Source organism: Papio anubis, chromosome 12, assembly GCF_008728515.1.
Source record: "Papio anubis isolate 15944 chromosome 12, Panubis1.0, whole genome shotgun sequence".
NCBI classification, from domain to species: Eukaryota; Metazoa; Chordata; class Mammalia; order Primates; family Cercopithecidae; genus Papio; species Papio anubis.
The window spans coordinates 120,497,771-120,516,767 of NC_044987.1; the positions used below are offsets into that span (position 1 = coordinate 120,497,771).

The window sequence follows — 18,997 nt, forward strand, 5'->3', positions numbered from 1 at the left end:
TTCACCCCCTTCTTTTAAGGACCCCTGTGATTGCCTTTTGGGCCCACCCTGCAATCCAGCATCACCCCCACATCTCAAGTCCCCACCTGAGTCCATCTGCAAAGTCCCTTTTGCCCTGTGGGGTGACAGAGTCACAGGTTCTGAGGATTAGGACGTGGGCATCTTAGTGAGGGATGGATTCTTCTGCCGACCGCAGGCCTCAGAGTTGACAGGCAGGGGAGGGGCCCGGCCGCATGGGCAGCAGAGTGTCCGTCCACGTGTGTCGAGTCCCTGCTCATTCCCGACACCCCAAGACCTCCATCCCTCAGCTCTGTTCAGACGGCTGCTCCCAGCTCCGTGCTGGTGACCCCCAAAACCTGCCTGCCATCCCCGTTGTCTCCTCTGGTATGCTCAAAGGCCCTCCTGGGTCATCTGCAGCCTCTGCCACCTTTGCGGGTTGCTCTGGGACTTCTCCAGGACGCTTGAATTTGCCACGCTTCTGGCTTCAGGGCCCCTGGAAGAAGCAACTCCATGGACGGCTGGGGTTGATGGAGTCTGCGGCCCCTCGGGAACCCGCGCTCTCTCTCCCTCTCCCTGCAGTCTTCTGGGCTACCTGACCAAGTATGACTGCTCCAGTGCAGACATCAACCCCATAGGCGGAATCAGCAAGACAGACCTGAGAGCCTTCGTCCAGTTCTGCATCGAGCGCTTCCAGCTTACTGCCCTGCAGAGGTGAGCGTGCTCACGGGCTGTGGCTCCACAGCCACGGGGCTCCTCTCCCAGCACAGGCCTGGCCACCCTGGCCCACACTCAGGCTCCTTCATAGCTCCTGTTGCCTGCTGAATAGTCCTGCCCTTGAGCTGGCACTTGAGGCCTGTGACCAAGCCTCCCTTTCTTCCTGTGGGTGCCTCCACAGCCCCCCGACTCCAGCCAGATCACGGAGCTGCGGCCTCCTGCCTTCCCCGCCTGCCCTGCCTCCCTTCCCCAGGCCGAGGCTTGGCGGACCGAGGCTCGCCACATCTGAGCAGAGCACCTGTGCTTTAGAAGTGACAGAAGACGGGGCCGGGCGCGGTGGCTCAAGCCTGTAATCCCAGCACTTTGGGAGGCCGAGACGGGTGGATCACGAGGTCAGGAGATCGAGACCATCCTGGCTAACACGGTGAAACCCCATCTCTACTAAAAAATACAAAAAACTAGCCAGGCGAGGTGGCGGGAGCCTGTAGTCCCAGCTACTCGGGAGGCTGAGGCAGGAGAATGGCGGGAACCCGGGAGGCGGAGCTTGCAGTGAGCTGAGATCCGGCCACTGCACTCCAGCCCGGGCGACAGAGCGACACTCCGTCTCAAAAAAAAAAAAGAAGTGACAGAAGACAGATCAGTGCCCAGACCTTTCCTCGGCCTTTGCCAAGGTTTCCTGCCACGGGAATGTGTTTTCTTCTCTGCTTATTCTCACTGGGGTGACTGTGCCCCCCAGGGGACAGCAGGCAATGTCTGCAGACATGCTTAGTTAGCTTCGCCACACGGGGTGTGCTGGGCATTAGCAGGTAGAGGCCAGGGGTGCTCCTCAACATCATGCCGTGCACAGGCCATTGACATTCCCTACAGCAGAGTCCCCTCGACCCGGGTGTGGACGGTGCCTGGTGGACTGGCCCTGCACTGTGCCTCCACCTCTGCCTCTCCTCCTGGGGTCGGGAGGCCACAGCAGTGCCCACGCTCCTCAGGCCAGGGTGCTCACCCCCGCTGGGAAGCCCAGCACCGCAAGCCTCGGTGATGTCCTGCCCAGGGTGAACGGAGTGACCAGGGCCAGCACACTCGGGAAACTTAGTTTGGGGATTCTCTCCCAGAGCTCACACCACCCTCGCAACTGCACTGACCCACCTCTGTGTGTTTTGGCTGCAGCATCCTGTCGGCGCCGGCCACCGCAGAGCTGGAGCCCTTGGCTGATGGACAGGTGTCCCAGACCGACGAGGTAATGGCAGTGGCTTTGCCACGGCGCTTCCTGCCCTCCTCCCCACCTCCTGCATGGTGGTGCTGGCTCTTCCTACCTCCCTCCTGACCCCAGGAGCTGTACTCCATCACTGTCACTGGGTCCCTGGCCTGGGTGCCCAGGGCTCAGTGTCAGTCACATCGCTGGCCTTTGACACTTCAATTTACTTCCTCATGGTTGGGGCCCCAGAACGGGGATGACATGGTGGGAGGGGAGGGAGAGCATATGGCGGGCGGAGGAACACAAGTCCCTCGCAGGCAGGAGGGGCGTCTCTGCTTGTGCTTTAGAGTGACCTAGGAGGAGAATCGCCCTTGACTCCTCCACTGCACACTGGCCCTTCATGAAGAGGTCCAGGCTGTGGTTTGTAGCTTCATGGATGCTGGGAGAAGTGGCTGTGGGCTTTTTGTGATAAGATCCATGACACTCTAGCCCCTTAGGTCACAAGGACTTGCTGCTATAATTTCTTCCAAGCGTTTTCTAGTTTTCATCCTTACATTTAGGTCTGTGATCTAGTTGAGTTACTTTTGTGTGTGGTGTGAGGAAGGGGTTCAGTTTCATTCCTTTGCATGTGAATATCCAGTGGTCCTAGCACCATTTGCTGCAAGGATGATTTTTTCCCCCATTGATTTAGCTTGGCATCCTTGTTGTAAATGTAGGATTTATTTCTGGACACTCAATTCTGTTCCACAGATTTTTTCTGTTTTTCCTTATGCTGGTCCCACACTGTCCTGATTATTATAACTTTGTAGGAAGGATTTTGGCTACTCTGAGCCTCTTGAATATCCATATGAATTTTGAGATCAGCTTGTCAATCTCTGGAGAAAAAAAAAAGCTTGCATTTTGTGGAGATTGCATTGACACTGTTGATCTGTTTGGGGAGTTCTGCCGTCTTAATCATAAGAACTCTTCTGATCCATGAACATGGGACATGGAATGTCTTACTTATTTAAGTTGTCTCTACTTTTTTTTTTTTTTTAGACAGTGTCTCACTCTGTTGCCCAAGCTGGAGTTGCAGTGGCACAATCTCAGTTTATTGCAACCTCCGCCTCCCTGGCCCAAGCAATTCTCCTGCTTCAGCCTCCTGAGTAGCTGGGATTATGCATGTGCATCACCACGCCTTGCTAATATTTTGTATTTGTAGTAGAGATGGGGTTACACCATGTTGGCCGAAGCATGAGGCCTCAAACTCCTGGCCTCAAGTAATCTGCCCACCTTGGCCTCCCAAAGTGCTGGGATTACAAGAGTGAGCCACTGCGCCCGGCCTCTAATGTCTTTCAACAATGTTTTTTTCTAGTTTTCAGAATTTAAGGTTGCACTTCTTTTGCCAAATGTATTTCAAAATATTTCATCGTTTTTGATACTCTGGTGAATGGAGTTGTTTTAATAATTTCATGTGTAGGTTGTTCATTGTTACTTTATAGAGAAACACTGTTGATTTTTGCATATTGGCCATATACCCTGCACCTTGTTGAGCTCATGTATTAGTGCTCAGAGCTTTTTAGTAACCTCCTTAAGATTCCGACTTACAGGGTCATGCCGTCGCAGCTAGAGAGAATTTCTGCCAAGCCTGATGATCCTAACCCAGGGCAGGCCCAGGCTGATTGATGTGTTTGTGTTACTAGTTTTTAACAACAAATGTTAAAAAGCAAAATAAAAAATCTTTTTTTAATAGAAAGAAGCTTATAGAATAAGAAAAAATATTTTTACAATTAGATCCATGACCCTCCAACTTCCTTAGGTCACAAGGATTTGCTCCTGTAATTTCTTCCAACAGTTTTATCGTTTAAGTCCTTGTGTTTAGCTCTGTGAGCCAGTTGAGTTAATTTTTGTGTGTGGCAGCTGACAGTGTATTTGTGTTTTAAGCTGTTATTATAAGAGTCATTTTTTTTTTAATTAAAAAGTTTATAAGGTAAGGCTGAGCGCGGTGGCCCATGCCTGTAATCCCAGCACTTTGGGAGGCTGAGGCGGGCAAATCACTGAGGTCAGGTGTTCAAGACCAGCCTGGCCAACATGGTGAAACCCCATCTATACCAAAGAAATACAAGCAAAACAAAACAAAACAAACAAACAAAAAAGTGTATAAGGTATAAAGGTTACAATAAGCTAAGGTTAATTTATTATTGAGGGAAGAAAAATATATTTGTATTAATTGACTGTAGCCTAAGTTTACAGTGCTTAGAAAGCCCACAGTAGCACAGTAGCATCCCAGGCCTTCCCATTCGCCCACCACTCACTCCCTGACTCACCCAGAGCGGCTTCTAGTCCTGCAAGCTCCAGTCCTGGGAAGTGCCCTACGCAGGTGTCCCATCTTTTATCCTTTCTACTGTATTTTTACTGTCCCTTTTCTACATTTAGATACATAAATACTTAGCCTTGTGTTAGACTGGCCCAGAGTATTCAGTACAGCAACATGCTGTGCCCGTGTGTAGCCAAGGAGCTCAGGCTGTACCATGGAGCATAGGCGTAGGAGGCTAGACTATCTGGATGTGTGTAAGTGCCTTGAGGATGTTCACAAGATGCAGTGGCCTGGCCGTGTGTTTCTCAGACTGTATCCCTGTCATTAAGTGATGCGCACCTATCTTTCTTGATGATCCATTGATTTCTTTTGTTTTGTTTTGTTTTTGAGATGGAGTTTTGCTCTTGTTGCCCAGGCTGGCTGGAGTGCAGTGGCACAATCTCGGCTCACTGCAACCTCCGCCTCCCGGGTTCAAGGAAGCAGTTCTCCTGCCTCAGCCTCCCAAGTAGCTGGGATTTACAGGCATGTGCCTCCACGCCTGGCTAATTTTGTATTTTTAGTAGAGATGGGGTTTCTCCATGTTGGTCAGGCTGGTCTCGAACTCCTGACCTCAGGTGATGCACCTGCCTTGGCCTCCCAAAGTGCTAGGTCTACAGACCCACTCCTCCGCTCATCTCCTGCTCTGCGATCCAGATCCTGACAGGCCAGGGACCAGTACCCATCCATGGCCTGGGGATTGGCAACCACTGCTCTAGGGGGTCCTTTCTTGCCTCTGGTGTCTTCTGGGGACTCCAGGTGTTCCGTGGCTTGTGGTTGCATCACTCCGTCCTTTGCTTCCTTCTTCCTGTGGCCTCCTCCCGTTCTCCACGTGTCCTCCTGGCCCTCATAAGGGATGTCATTGGATGCAGGGCCCACCCCACATTCAGAGTCATCTCACCTTCAGATTCTTTACTTAATTACATCTGCAAAGACTTATCTTTTTCTCTTTTCTTCTTTTTTTTTTTTTTTTTTTAAGAGACAGGGTCTGGCTCTGTCACTCAGGCTGGAGTGCAGAGCCGCAATCTTGGCTCACTGCAGCCTCGATGTCCTGGGCTCAGGTGATCCTCCCACCTCAGCCCCCCAAGTAGCTGGGACTGCAGGTGCACACACCACCACACCCAGCTAGTTTTTTATCTTTTGTAGAGACAAGGTCTTGCCATGTTAAACCCCTGGGCTCAAGCAGTCCTCCCACCTGGGCCTCCCAAAGCGCTGGGATTACAAGTGTGAGCCACCACGCCCGGCCTACACTCTTTTTCAAATAAAGTCACATCCCCAGGAACTGGGCCTTCAGACACGAGCGCTCTTGGTGAGCCACAGGTCACCCACTGCAATCCTCCAAACCAATGCCCGGTTCTTTGTTGCTGTTTTCCAAATGCTACCTCCTTACTGGCTGACCAGTGATGGGGAGTAAAGCCCACCTCTGCTCCTGCCTCCCTGGGAGAGTCTCACCTCCTTGGGTCTCTGGTCCCCAACTCCAAAAGAAACTTTAGGCTGTCCTCCTGCTGTGACTTGCTGTCACTGTGGAACGGATTTTTGTCGTGCACAGGAAGATATGGGGATGACGTACGCGGAGCTCTCGGTCTATGGGAAACTCAGGAAGGTGGCCAAGATGGGGCCCTACAGCATGTTCTGCAAACTCCTCGGCATGTGGAGACACATCTGCACCCCGAGACAGGTAAAGCCCGTGGGACGTGTCACAGAGGGAGGCCAGTTAGGTAATGTCCCCTTTGCAGAGGCCAGTTTGACCTGCAAGAACAAGTAGACGACGGTGTGACCCTAACATAATAAAACTGTCTCACACGGTAACACTCTCCAGTTGTTTTTACCAACTCTGGTCTTCTGCTGGCCCAAAGTTAATCTGTGTGAGGCTCACCCACAGCCGGGTAAACACGACATGAAACAAGCCCTCCCTTTCTTTGAGGGCAGAATGTAAACTTCAGGGTCAGAATAGTATTGCTTTTCTGCTAGTTGTGAGTCTTGCCGGGGCTGAAGCCCACAAGCGTGGTAGTCCCATGGAACCTTCTGGAAGCCTTGTGAAATAAATCTTCGCAGGATTTATCTCAGATCTCCCGAGTCAGCATGCCATAGCATCAGAGGCGGGGGACCCCATTTTCATAGCATCAGAGGCAGGGAGACCCCATTTTCATAGCATCAGAGACAGGGGGACCCCAGTTTCATAGCATCAGAGATGGGGGACCCCGTTTTCGTAGCATCAGAGGCAGGGAGACCCTGTTTTCATAGCATCAGAGGCAGGGGGACCCTGTTTTCATAGCATCAGAGGCAGGAGGGACCCCAGTTTCATAGCATCAGAGGCAGGAGGGCCCCGGTTTCATAGCATCAGAGGCAGAGGACCCCGTTTTCATAGCATCAGAGGCAGGGGGACCCCGTTTTCATAGCGTCAGAGGCAGGGGGACCCTGTTTTCATAGCGTCAGAGGCAGGGGACCCCGTTTTCATAGCATCAGAGGCGGGGGACCCCGTTTTCATAGCGTGAGAGGCAGGAGGACCCCGTTTTCATAGCGTCAGAGGCAGGAGACACCGTTTTCATAGCGTCAGAGGCAGGGAGACCCCGTTTTCATAGCGTCAGAGGCGGGGGACCCTGTTTTCATAGCATCAGAGTTAGGGGGATGCTGGTTTCACAGCTCGGCCAGTGCCCCCGGTGTGAGCCTGGGCATCCCCCATGCCTGCCACTGGGGAAAGTCCTGTGTAGGGAGTAACCCATTAGCCGTTTGCTTGTGTGGTCCAGCATGGGAATTCCAGCCTGGGGTCTCTCCAGCTTTGCTAACATGAAGTTCGTGTGTTGCACGCCAACCAGGTCGCTGACAAAGTGAAGTGGTTTTTCACCAAGCACTCCATAAACAGACACAAGATGACCACGCTCACGCCCGCGTACCACGCTGAAAACTACAGCCCTGAGGACAACAGGTTTGATCTGCGACCGTTCCTGTACAACACGAGCTGGCCTTGGCAGTTTCGGTGCATAGAAAATCAGGTAAATCCAGCAGAAATGTTTCTCTCTCCATGTTTCGTGTCTGTAGAAGAAACGTGAGGTTATTTCCATGAAGGATTGAAAAACTTTCTTATATACACAGTGACTTTTTACTGTCCTCCTTTCTGCAAAGGGACAAGTATGTTTAAAGTGTTTTTTAAATTTACTTTTCTCATGTTGACAAATAAAAGTTCTGTATATTGATGGTGTACAACATGACATTTCGATATGTGTGTCACGGTGGAATGGCTAAGTCAAGCTCTTTCACTGTACATGTGTTACCCCACATGCCTATTATTTGTGTGTGGTGAGAGCACTTAAAATCTACTCTTTCAGTAATTTTCCAATATTAACTACAGTCACCATGTTGTGCACTGGATCTGTTGAACTTACTTCTTTTGTGGCCTTTGACCAACATCTCCCCACCCAGCAGCCCCTGGTAGCCGCCATCGCACTCTCTGCTTCCACGAGATCACCTTTTTGAGATTCCACAGATGACTCAGACCATGCAGTATTTGTCTTTCTCTGCCTGGCTTATTTCACTTAAGATGTTCGTCTAGGTTCATCCGTATTGCTGCAAATGGCAGAATTTCCTTCTTTCCGAAGGCTGCATAGTTCTCCACTGTGTGTGTGCACATATTAGGGACGTTAGGTGATGACCGGAGATGATTTTGGTTATCACGACTGGGCTGGGGTCTGTGCTCCCAGCATCCTGTGGGTGAAGCCCAGGGATGCTGCTGAATGTCCTTGCACGTGCAGGACGGGCCCATCCCAACCCCACGCCTGGCAGAGAATTCTTTGTTCCACATGGTGGTGGTGCCAGGGTTGAAGAATGCTGACGTTTGGGGCCGGAAGGTGTTTGGGGCTGCATGGTTGTAAGGAAGAGATACCGTGTCTGGCTGATTTCTGTGGAATGGAACTTGCTGAAAGAGTGACTTAGAGCGTGGAAGGGAGGGCAGGGGTCACAGCGTCTGGAAAGCTGGGACTCAGGCCAGGTGGCTGCTGCCCTATATCCCCTGCTGTGGCTGGACGAGCCCATGCGCCACACCCTGTCTGGGCTGGATGCCAACCTGCTCTGCCATCCTTGAATCCCAGTGTCCCTGGGTCACCGGGCAGTGGAGTGGCCAAGCCTCGGGTGATGGGCCCTGCCATTCGGCCACCCAGGACAGGAGAGAGAGCTACCCCAGCTCTGGCCTCTGTAGTGGGCAGTGGGGACTTGGCTCCCACCAAGATGCACTCGGGTGAGCTCCCCCAGATCAGGAAGGGGGTTCAGACGCTGTGCAGCCACAAGAGTGACACACGTAGGAACATCAGAGACAGATTCAGGTAAAGGTGGAGACACTGCCCTGCTGTCGTCTGCGGTGACAGCTGTGTGTGTGCTGGGCCCGCCCCTCCAGGCTTTTCCAGCGCACACTCCCAGCATCCGGTGGAGACTCTGGTAATTTACTTTTTCACCTCTGGGACTTGTGACCCGCTTTTGGTGTGTGCCAGTGTTTCGACAGCCCCACAGTCTGTCCTCGCAGGGCTGTGGTGTCACAGGCCTCTCTTTCCAGGTGCTACAGCTCGAGAGGGCAGCGCCACAGTCCCTGGATGGCGTGGACTGAGGCCAGGTCCTTCCTGGAGGCCTCCTCTCCTCGGGGACCCCAGCGCCTCGTCACCAGCATTGCTGGAGCCAAGGGTACGAGCCCAGAACGGCACGGCACATCAGCCGAGAAGGAGGGAACTTTTCAGTCAAATTCATCAAAAAGAGGCTGGAATAAAGCCTGGGCTTAAAAAGAGGCTGGAATCCAATGCATGTGGTTTTGACCTCCCGCCAGCGCGCACTTCCCGGCGAACTCTGGCACTCTCTGACGGAAGCTGCCTGGGTAGGACAGGTCCAACCGCCGCCCTGTGTGGCATCTTTGCTGCAAGAACAAGAATGGTGGCTCCCGGGCAGGGAGGGGTATCATGAGCAGAAAATGAAGGAGAGAAGACTTCCTCTCCCACCCATATACACCTTCCTGTCCTGGGTTCCAGAAGGTTCTGGGGAGATGGTCCCCGCAGAGCTCTCTTCTTGGGAGTCTGGGGACTAGTCGGCCTTACTCCTGTCCTGTGGGAGAACCACCCCATCTGGGCATGGGGCAGGGGCGGGGCAGGGGGCGGGGCCCTGTGCGTCCCCCTTCCTGTTCGTCTTCCTGCCATTCTGGGCACCTTTGTCTTTTTATGGCATGGGGTGAGGAGCGGCGCTTCCACCCTCTCCAGAGCTCCCCTTGGTCCTGGAACCCTCTCTCCAGGGTAGCCCCAGGGAGTCTCAGCCTCCCATCCTTGCAGGGTGAAGGTGAGATGAAGATGGGTGCACAGGCCAGAGCCTCCAGGAGGGTGGAGTGGGTTTGGGGTGTGTGCTGCCCACCGGGTGTCCGTCCTCTCTCTCCCCCATGCCCGGCCCCTCTGCCTGGAGCACTCCTGCTTCCCAGCCTCACCTAGAGCCCCACACCAAACCCAGGGCCCAGGCTGGGACACAGACCACAGCCGAGGGTGAATTTCCCAGGAAGCCACTGGGGGCCCTGGGCTGGGGTACAGGAAGTGATCCTCCCACCATGCCGCCTCTGCGGGTCTGCGCGGCCTTTCTTCCCCTGTCCCCGCTCGGAGGCGGGTCTGCGCGGTCTTTCTTCCCCCGTCCCCGCTCTGTCTCCTCTCACTGTCCAGCTTTCCCTAAGCCGGGCTGTAGATTTCCCTCTGTCCCTGGGCCACCAGGGAGCCTTCCAACTGTGATGTGCCCGGTACCGAGGTGGCCCCCAGCAGACCCTGTCCCTCCCAGTGTGCTGCCACTGGGGACGACGCCCAGGGGGTGGCTGCCCGAGGCCTCCTTGGTCCATCCTCGTCTCACCGTCTCTAGGTCATAGCAGTACTAAGTGGCGTGGTAGCAGAAAGTGGGGGGCACTCGGCAGGTGCTGTCGGGATAGCAGAAAGTGGGGGGCACTCAGCAAGTGCTGTTTGTATAGTAGAGAGAAGGGAGCACTTGGCAGGTGCTGTCTGGATAGTAGAGAGTGGGGGGCACTCAGCAGGTGCTGTTCGGATAGAGAGTGGGGGCACTCGGCAGGTGCCGTTGGGATAGTAGAAAGTGGGGGGCACTCAGTAGGTGCTGTCTGGATAGTAGAGTGGGGGGCACTCGGCAGGTGTCAGGATAGCAGAAAGTGGGGGGCATTCAGCGGGTGCTGTCGGGATAGTAGAAAGTGGGGGGCACTCAGCAGGTGCTGTTTGTATAGTAGAGAGTGGGGAGCACTTGGCAGGTGCTGTCTGGATAGCAGAGAGTGAGGAGTACTTGGCACGTGCTGTCTGGATAGCGAGGATAGCCGGGGGTGGGCACTCGGCAGGTGCTGTCTAGGAATGCTAGACAGGCAAGGGAAGAACACCTCAAGTGAGCATGCGCACAACTCCAGTAAACACACTGCGCATGCTCCCCTCCCAAGCGCCCGCAGCCGCTGTGCATATGGATAGCCCTCCCCAAGGGAGGAATCCGGGAACCGTAATGCCAGACCCCGGAAGCTTGCCGACCCCATGTCAAAAGGTCAAACCACGCACCTGACTCTCAAGTAGCCTGCTGGGCCCTCTTCCAAATTTACTTTCCTTCCTTTCGTTCCTGCTCTAAAGCTTTTTAATAAACGTCCACTCCCGCTCTAAAACTCGCCTCAGTCCCATGCCCCTCAGTGCAATTCTGTCTTCTGAGGAGACGAGAATTGAGGCCGCCGCAGACCCCTATGGATTCGCCACCGGTAACAGGAGGTGAAACCAAGAAGAGGTATGGCAGGCACGGTGTTTTCTCCTTTACTCTCCCACCGTAACAGTCATCGACACAAGATTTCTGTGACCAAACATGGGTTTTATTTCCCCCTCACACTAAGCAGTGGACGCCAGCTGGGTATCCTCTAATTCAGTTCTGACACCATCTACCCAGAGAAAGCATCACGTCCCACACATTGAGAGCTCTGTTCCCAAGACTGCACACCCCGCCACCGCCACACACACACACACACAAGACAGTCACAAGTCCGGGCCTCCAGAACCTCTGACCTACCAGCTTCAAGTTGGGGTTCCCATGACCCCCTCATTAAGCTCACAGAACTCAGGGAAATGCTTGTGTTTAGCAGTGTATATAAAGGATATTGCAAAGACTATAGATGAAGAGCCACATACGGTGAGGCACAGGGGGAGGGGTGCGGAGCTTCCATGCCCTCCCCAGGCGCCACCCTCTGGGACCCTCCCCGCATTCAGCTACCCAGAAAAGCTCTCTGAACCCAGTCCTCTTGGGTTTTCTTTTTTGTTTTTTTTTTTTGTTTTTGAGACAGAGTGTCGCTCTGTTGCCCAGGCTGGAGTGCAATGGAACGATCTCGGCTCACTGCAACCTCTGCCTCCTGGGTTCAAGCAATTCTCCTGCCTCAGCCTCCCTAGTAGCTGAGACTACAAGCACGTGCCACCACGCCTGGCCAATTTTTTGTATTTTTGGTAAAGACGGGGTTTCACTGTGTTAGCCAGGATGGTCTGGATCTCCTGACCTCGTGATCCGCCCACCTCAGCCTTCCAAAGTGCTGGGATTACAAACGTGAGCCACCATTCCCCGGCCCCTCTTGGGTTCTCATGGAAGCTTCGTGCCATCACCATTCCTTCCCCCAGGGCATGGGGTAGGTAGGGATTACTGTCTCATGGGAGGGTCTCAAGACCCACAGTCAACAAGGCAAGGGACCATCAGAGTAGAAGGAGAGCAGGAAGACACCAGAGGCTGCCCCTGAGGCTTAAAACATTCAATAGTCTATTAGGTTGCTGCAAAAGTAATTACAATAATTTTTGCACCAAACTAGTAACAAAAGACTCACCAAGTCTGTGGAAGTTATCAGCTAGGAACCATGGACAAAAAATATCACAACACCAAAACAGTGTAAAGTGCTATGTATACACAAGTTATTCAGTGCAGTGGAGTCCCATCTCACAGCGGCTGGGCTTCCAAAAATTAGCTTACCATCATGCCTAGCTAATTTTTGTATTTTTAGTAGAGACAGGGTTTCACCATGTTGGCCAGGCTGGTCTCGAACTCCTGACCTCAGGTGATCTGCCCACCTCAGCTTCCCAAAGTGCTGGGATTACAGGCGTGAGCCCCCACGCCCCGCCCATTCAAAATCTTAAATCCACAGAGGTCACTCTCTAATTGCTCCACTTACACTCAAATACATTTTGATGACAGCATGCATTATGCTGTAAGTATTTTACAGAAAATGTAAATTTTTTTAGTTACCATAAACTCTCCTAAAAAATTATTTCAAAATACATTTTCTCTTAAGACATTTCAAAATTTGACATTTCTTAATACAGTGCTTACCATATACAACCCACTGGTATTAATGCTTTTACTATTCAAACTAATGTTATAGTAACCACACTGTGTTAGGACTTAATAACATCTACCTTTTACAAATAAATCCAGACAGTGCTAACTGACCGATTGAATCTTCTGACCTGCAGACAGTGCACGCCTCTTGTCCCAATTAAGTGATCCAAGTGTATTCATGGCTATAAATGACCTCAAACACTCCAGTGAAAAGTCATTTCTCACCACATTAGAAAATTCCAAACCTCAAATCAGAACCTGCAAAGTGCTATGTGGAGCGATGTGGGGTGGGGAAAACAGTGAGAAAGGTGTAGCCGTAAGACAGGCAAAGAAGGGCTGTGATCAATGCATAGTTAGGGATGAACAAAAAGAGACGGCAGAGAGCTGGAGATTATTAGAAAACAAAACAAGCGAATTCCTCTTCATAAGTTCAGAGAAGGCCAGTTGTGTAGCCTGGGAGCAGATGTCCTCTCTCCACATGCAAAATTAATACCATTTCTTCACCATGGATGTTTTCAGTCTCTAACTTGAAAACACAAACTTGCTTCAACAGAATTATTTACTTCTAATTATAAAAAATGTTATTCACCCTAGCACTATATTTGTTTACTTCTTTTACATATCAAAATAACCCAATAACTTACGAAGCATCCCCAGTGTTTACCTGAACAAACTGCCCGATAATGTAAATAAACCCAACGATATCAATTATAAAAAGTAAAAGAACAATAACTAAAGAAAAATTGGCTTAAATTGAGTTCTTTAAATGAAATAACTAAATAAAATGTACGAGTTATATAAAATATTACTTAATACACTCATTGTGAAATTGCTCACATCTGAAAATGATTTGAGGAGCATCACTAAGGTTTATGTAAATTCTTCTTCTCATCCCTGGGCAGGGCATGGAAATAATGCTGCATGAACAATGGGATAGGAACATTTGATGTGAGGTCCAGCATGAACAAGAGGCAAGTAAAAACAGAGGGTTTGCATGAGGAGATTCTGAACCAGGAGCCAGAATATTTTACAGAAATGAATTCAATACAGAGGAAAGAACAGAGATTTCTTTCAATATCTTTGAGGTTTATAGTTTTCTATAGTAAATAATCATGTTTATTAAAATCATCTGTTTTATCCAATCCTGCTGTTTTCTTTGTTGTCTGTACCTTCAAACTAGGTAGACACCAACACTCATACAAACACAATTACTTGCTCCATAATTCTCTTAAACCTAAAGTTCATCTTTATTGTGTTTGCTTTGTTTTTTTTGTTGTTGTTGTTTTTTTTGAGACAAGGGCATGCTTTGCTGCTCTGGCTGGAGTGCAGTGGCATGATCATAGCTCACTGCGGCCTTGATCTCCCAGGCTCACATGGTCCTTCCACCTCAGCCTTCTGAGTAGCTGGGACTGAAAGTGTGCAGCACCACTCCCAGCTAATTTTTTAAAAATCTATAGTAGAGACAAGGTCTCACTATGTTGCCCAGACTGTTCCCAAACTTTTCAGCTCAAGTGATCCTCTTACCTTGGCCTCACAAAATGCTGGGATTACAGATGTGAATCCCCATGCTCAGCGTAGTTTATCTTTACAGTAATATATTTGTATATTTAACTCCATGTGAATCAAAACTAAAACTCTGTGTGTGTTTTGTCAGGGCAGAATAGTTGTACATCCAACAAAAAATATAGGAAAAAAATTAAAATACTCAGAAATGTATGTATTTTATTTAAACTCCTGTATAATCTTTATTATAGGAATAATGACTCTGTAGTTACAAAAAAAGTATAAAAAACTATGGGAACAATATTCTTCAAATTACTTGCAGTCCAAAAGTCACTGGGAATAGAGATCACCAGAGATGCTATTCCACTATGCCACCCAATAGCATATTGTTACCATCTGTTATCAACACCCTTGAGTAAGACGGAATTGGTTTTTGGTAGGATAAAACTTTATTTCATGAACTTAACACATTTAACACAATTGTATTTAATTAAAAACAAGTTCACACAGAACCTTATAAAACATTAAAAAATTTATGGTATATTACCTTCATGAAATACTGGTAAAACCAATGATTTATAAAATTCAAAATGGTTCCCTCTTCCTATAATGCAGAAGAATCTTCCTACCTCATGAACCACTTACAAGTATGTAAGACAACCACAAAGAGCCTCTTGATCAAGATGTTATTCATGCATCTTACATTTCAGAGCCTTTCGCCTTTCATGGACAAGTGTATCAGTGATGCACACCTGATGTAAAGGAATTTCTCATTTTTCTGATGCAACAATAAGAATTGACCATGTGTTTTCACATCAGAACTAGAAATGAAGACATAGCATCAATTGAGAGTTGAATTACATCAATATTCACTTTTCAAAATACTTAACATCTTTCAATGCAAAAAAGTACATTTAGAATGTAATTATAACTACTAAAAATCAATCTCATCCTCCTTTTTTTTTGGAGACAGAGTCTAGCTCTGTCACTCAGGCTGGAGTGCAGTGGTACGATCTTGGCTCACTGCACCTTCCACCTCCCAGGCTCAAGCAGTTCTCCCGCCTCAGCCTCTGGAGTAGCTGGAATTACAGGTGCGCACACCCAGCTAATGAATGATCTGTTTTAAGTCTAAATGAGTCTGTAGACTCAACGCTCTGATTCAGCATCTTTTCTGAATGTGTCCGTGCCCTATTCCTTTCTCTCTTGAATCCTCCAGTGTTTCCGTAGACTTGATTTTGCTTATTTTTTCCATTTACTGCATTTGTAAAATATCTTTTAGTATGAACTCTGGTGTTTTCTAAGCTACAGTTTCTGAACAAATGTTATTCCACATTTATGACATTTGTAGGATTTCTCTACAATACAAATTCTCTGAATTTGAATAAAGTTTAAGCAGCTGATGCAAGGCTTCCGTCTAGTATAAAACATATTTCTAATTTTTTTTCCAGAAGAAATACTCTTTAGTCCTCTGGAAACTTATATTTCATGAAAGGTCTTTCAACAGTCATTACATTTATAGTAACTTTATTAAGTCTGAACTCTGATGTAAAGTAAGATGCAAGCAGATACTAACAGCTTTGCCTATTTTTATATTTACTTTTTTTCTCAAGTATGAATGCTTTCATGTACAGTCGGGTGTGAGAACTGGGTGAAGGCTTTGCCACATTCTTCACACTTGTAGAGTTTCTCTCCAGTGTGAATTCTCTTATGTACAATAAGGTTTGAGGACTGGGTAAAGTTCTTTCTACGTTCTTCACATTTGTAGGGTTTCTCTCCAGTGTGGATTTTCTTATGTTTGGTAATATCTGAGAACCACATAAAGACTCGGCCACATTCTTCGCATTTGTAGGGTTTCTCTCCGGTATGAATTCTCTTATGTACAATAAGGTTTGAGGACTGGGTAAAGTTCTTTCCACATTCGTCACATTTGTAGGGTTTCTCTCCAGTATGGGTTTTCTTATGCTTAGTGAGGTCTGATAACTGCTTAAAGATGTTGCCACATTCTTCACACGTGTAGGGTTTTTCTTCAGAATGAGTTCTCTTGTGATTAGAAAGGCTTGAGCAAGTTCTGAAGACTTTCCCACATTCTTCACACTGGTAGGGTTTCTCTCCGGTATGAATCCTCCTGTGTTCACTGAGGTGTGAGGACTGCATATAGGCTTTCCCACATTCTTCACATTTGTAGGGTTTCTCACCAGTGTGAATCCTCTTATGTTTAGTAAGGTCTGAGCACCATTCGAAGATGCTGTCACATTCCTCACATTTGAAAGGTTTCCCTCCAATCTCACATCTCTGATGTTTGGAAAGACTTGGACTTGTGCAGTTTTTCACATTTGGAGAGCTTCTCTCCAGCAAGAATCATCTGATGATTAGAAAGCCTTGAGCAAGAGAGAAAGACATTGTCGCACTCTTCACATTTGTGGAATTTTTCCACAGCACCGTGTTCCTTACGACCAGTAAGGTGGGACAGCTGTTTAAAGGCTTTGCCAAATTCTTCACATTTGTAATGTTCCCCTGCGGTGTAAATTCTGTTTTTAGGAAGGACTGAGCAAGTTTTAAAAACCTTGTCACATTCTTGACATTTGTAAGGTTTCTCTATAGTGCAAATGTTCTCACGTTCAGTAAAGTGTGAGCATTGGTTAAAGGTTTTGTCACATTCTTTACATTTTGTGGAATTTTTTTCCAGTGTGAATTTCTGATGTTCAGTTAAGAATGAGAACATTTGAAAGGATTTACCACATTCTTTGCATTTGAAAGGCTTCTGTCCAGCATGAATTATATTATATCTATTTAAATTTGAAGAATTGTTAAATATTTAACACATTTATTACATCGAAAGATTTTGCTATGGGTAGTTGATGAACATTGCTTAAGTCTATTGTAATCTTCTTTCTGCAATTTACACTCATCTATATTACCCCAGTCTTTCCTCCAGTGGAAATTGTCAAGGCCACAATTTCCACATCCTCTCCATATTGATTTTGGGAATGCATCTTGTATGCCCTGCTCTGGCAAAAAGTCTTGGGTGATATGAGAAGACATAGCTGAAAAAAATAAATAAATTTACCTACTTACTAGACACAGATGAATACACTTTATTAATCTAATCTATAAAATAATACTGAGTACATTAGCAAAACGGCATTAAAAATACCACAGGCCCTACTTTTCTTTATAAACATGTAAATGTAAACATGTATTATCTGAAAAACATAAAATTATAAAATGATAATATTATAACTGTGTTACAGTTGGGCATTGGGGAATATAGAGTTTCAATGACCAACCTCAGTTCACACTAAAAGAAAATAACATTTTGAAGTAAAATAACTAGATTATCTTATATTTAGGCAGATGCTTAGTGTTCAGAGAAAATTACTGAGTATGCATTTCTGCAGACTCCCATTTGAAACCTCTGTAGGAATTGAAATCAGAAAGTGGAACACACAACATCTGTTTACGGGACTTCTGGGATTTCTGAACCAAACACCATCACCAGTTCTCTCGCATATCTCAGACACAATGCGAAAAGGGAAGTTAGAAAACATGTCGCATAGAGTTCCTCAAACATAGGCAGGTGCAAGCACGTTCCCAAAAGCAGTGGCACAGCAAGCAGTGAGAACCACACAGGCCCTTACTCGCCAGGAGGAGGACTCTGATTTTCACTGTGACCCTTATACAGGAAAATCACTAAACAGGAAGCAGAGTCTGTAGAAGGTTTAAGAGAATGAGACAGAAGATGCTCCTGGGGGCAGCAAGAGAAAGACCCCCGGGCTCTCAGAACCGCCCCTGCCCTCTTTACCTGCTTGGCGGTGCCTCTTGCAGTTGGTTCCTCGGAGCATCCACCTGGGCAGGGCCCACGTCCTCCCCCTCCCCATGCCAGCCTGAAGGCCCCCGGGCAGCCTGGGTTTCTCCTTTTCCTCTGGATCTCCAGGGACTGCGCGGTCCCTGGGGTCCGCTGGCGGGGAATGAATGAGTGAATGAATGAATGAGGAACCGGGTGGCCATCTGGGTCTCAGTATCTGTCTGGGGGCGGGGTGGGGGGCGTCCCCTGATGGACCCGGCTCATCAGAGTCACTCCTGGGGGCTTCCCTTGGGGTTGGCACAAGGCAGGACCCCCCATCTCAGGGCTGCTTCCGTGGGGAGGGTCCCCGAGAAGCGGAGCGTGGGCTGGTTTTTAGGGGGTAACCCACGAAGGCTCCGCCTGTTCGCCCGCCCCCCGGCCGTTCTGGGAACCCCTGGGCACCACCCTGGAGCCCCGGCCTGCAGCCTCCTCGGGGCCTCGTCTCCCTCCTCCCGGGGAAGCTGCGGGGCAGGCACCCGGCAGACCGCGGGACCTGACTCCCTCCCCTCCCCTCACGGAGGGGTCGCGGCTCTGGGGGCTCCTGGGGCCCCTGTCGGACCCTCAGCTCTGTGGCCGGGGAGAGGAGCTTTCGGGGCCACAGTCTCAGGGCGGCACAGACGGGGCGGTTCCAAGGCTTCAGCCACAGACGGTGGTTTCCTCTGTTCTGGGGGTGGAGGCCTGAGGTCAGGGAGTCTCAGGGTTTGGTTCCTTCCCAGGCCCCTCCAGGGCTGGGGGCGGGTGTCTCCTTCCCACCCTGGGCCGCCCTCTGTGGGTCTGTGTCTCCTCTCCCCATGGGGACCCCAGTGCGTGGGGATCAGGCCCACCCCGAGGACTTCACTGAAACTGAATGACCTGTTCAATGGCCCCACCTTCAAATCAGGCCCCATCCTGAGGGACTGGGGACCAGGCCTTCCACGCAGGGTAGGGCACACGCTTTAGCCTGTCACACAGGATTCCCTGGGCCCCTAAGCACTGCAGCCGGGGTGGGCTGGAACTGGGTGTGACAGAGAAGGGGATTGTACCTGTTGATATTGGCACAATATCAAGGCACTTCTTGATATTGACT

The 18,997-nt window shown here is 49.2% G+C and overlaps 2 protein-coding genes across 3 annotated transcripts in view; one reads left to right on the forward strand and one right to left on the reverse strand.

Moving 5' to 3' along the window:
* NADSYN1 (NAD synthetase 1) overlaps positions 1 to 9,011 on the forward strand; it is a 46,882-nt gene extending 37,871 nt beyond the window's left edge. For both annotated transcript variants that reach the window (XM_003909407.2, XM_009185405.4), the window contains exons 17-21: positions 580 to 711; positions 1,876 to 1,945; positions 5,785 to 5,913; positions 7,052 to 7,228; positions 8,779 to 9,011. In XM_003909407.2, coding sequence (XP_003909456.1) covers positions 580 to 711; positions 1,876 to 1,945; positions 5,785 to 5,913; positions 7,052 to 7,228; positions 8,779 to 8,829 — 559 coding nt within the window. In that variant the 3' untranslated portion in view covers positions 8,830 to 9,011. The remainder of the gene's footprint in view (positions 1 to 579; positions 712 to 1,875; positions 1,946 to 5,784; positions 5,914 to 7,051; positions 7,229 to 8,778) is intronic.
* A 6,673-nt stretch (positions 9,012 to 15,684) lies between these two features.
* Positions 15,685 to 16,444, reverse strand: LOC101015770 (zinc finger protein 195-like). Its single transcript, XM_017948159.3, has one exon. The coding sequence runs from the start codon at positions 16,239 to 16,241 to the stop codon at positions 15,693 to 15,695; it is 549 nt and encodes a 182-aa protein (XP_017803648.2). The 5' UTR covers positions 16,242 to 16,444; the 3' UTR covers positions 15,685 to 15,692.
* Positions 16,445 to 18,997: the final 2,553 nt, after the last annotated feature.

Bases quoted from the DNA above. Each gene is read 5' to 3' on its own strand.
- LOC101015770 (XM_017948159.3), bottom strand. From the start codon at position 16,241: ATGCAGTCCTCACACCTCAGTGAACACAGGAGGATTCATACCGGAGAG.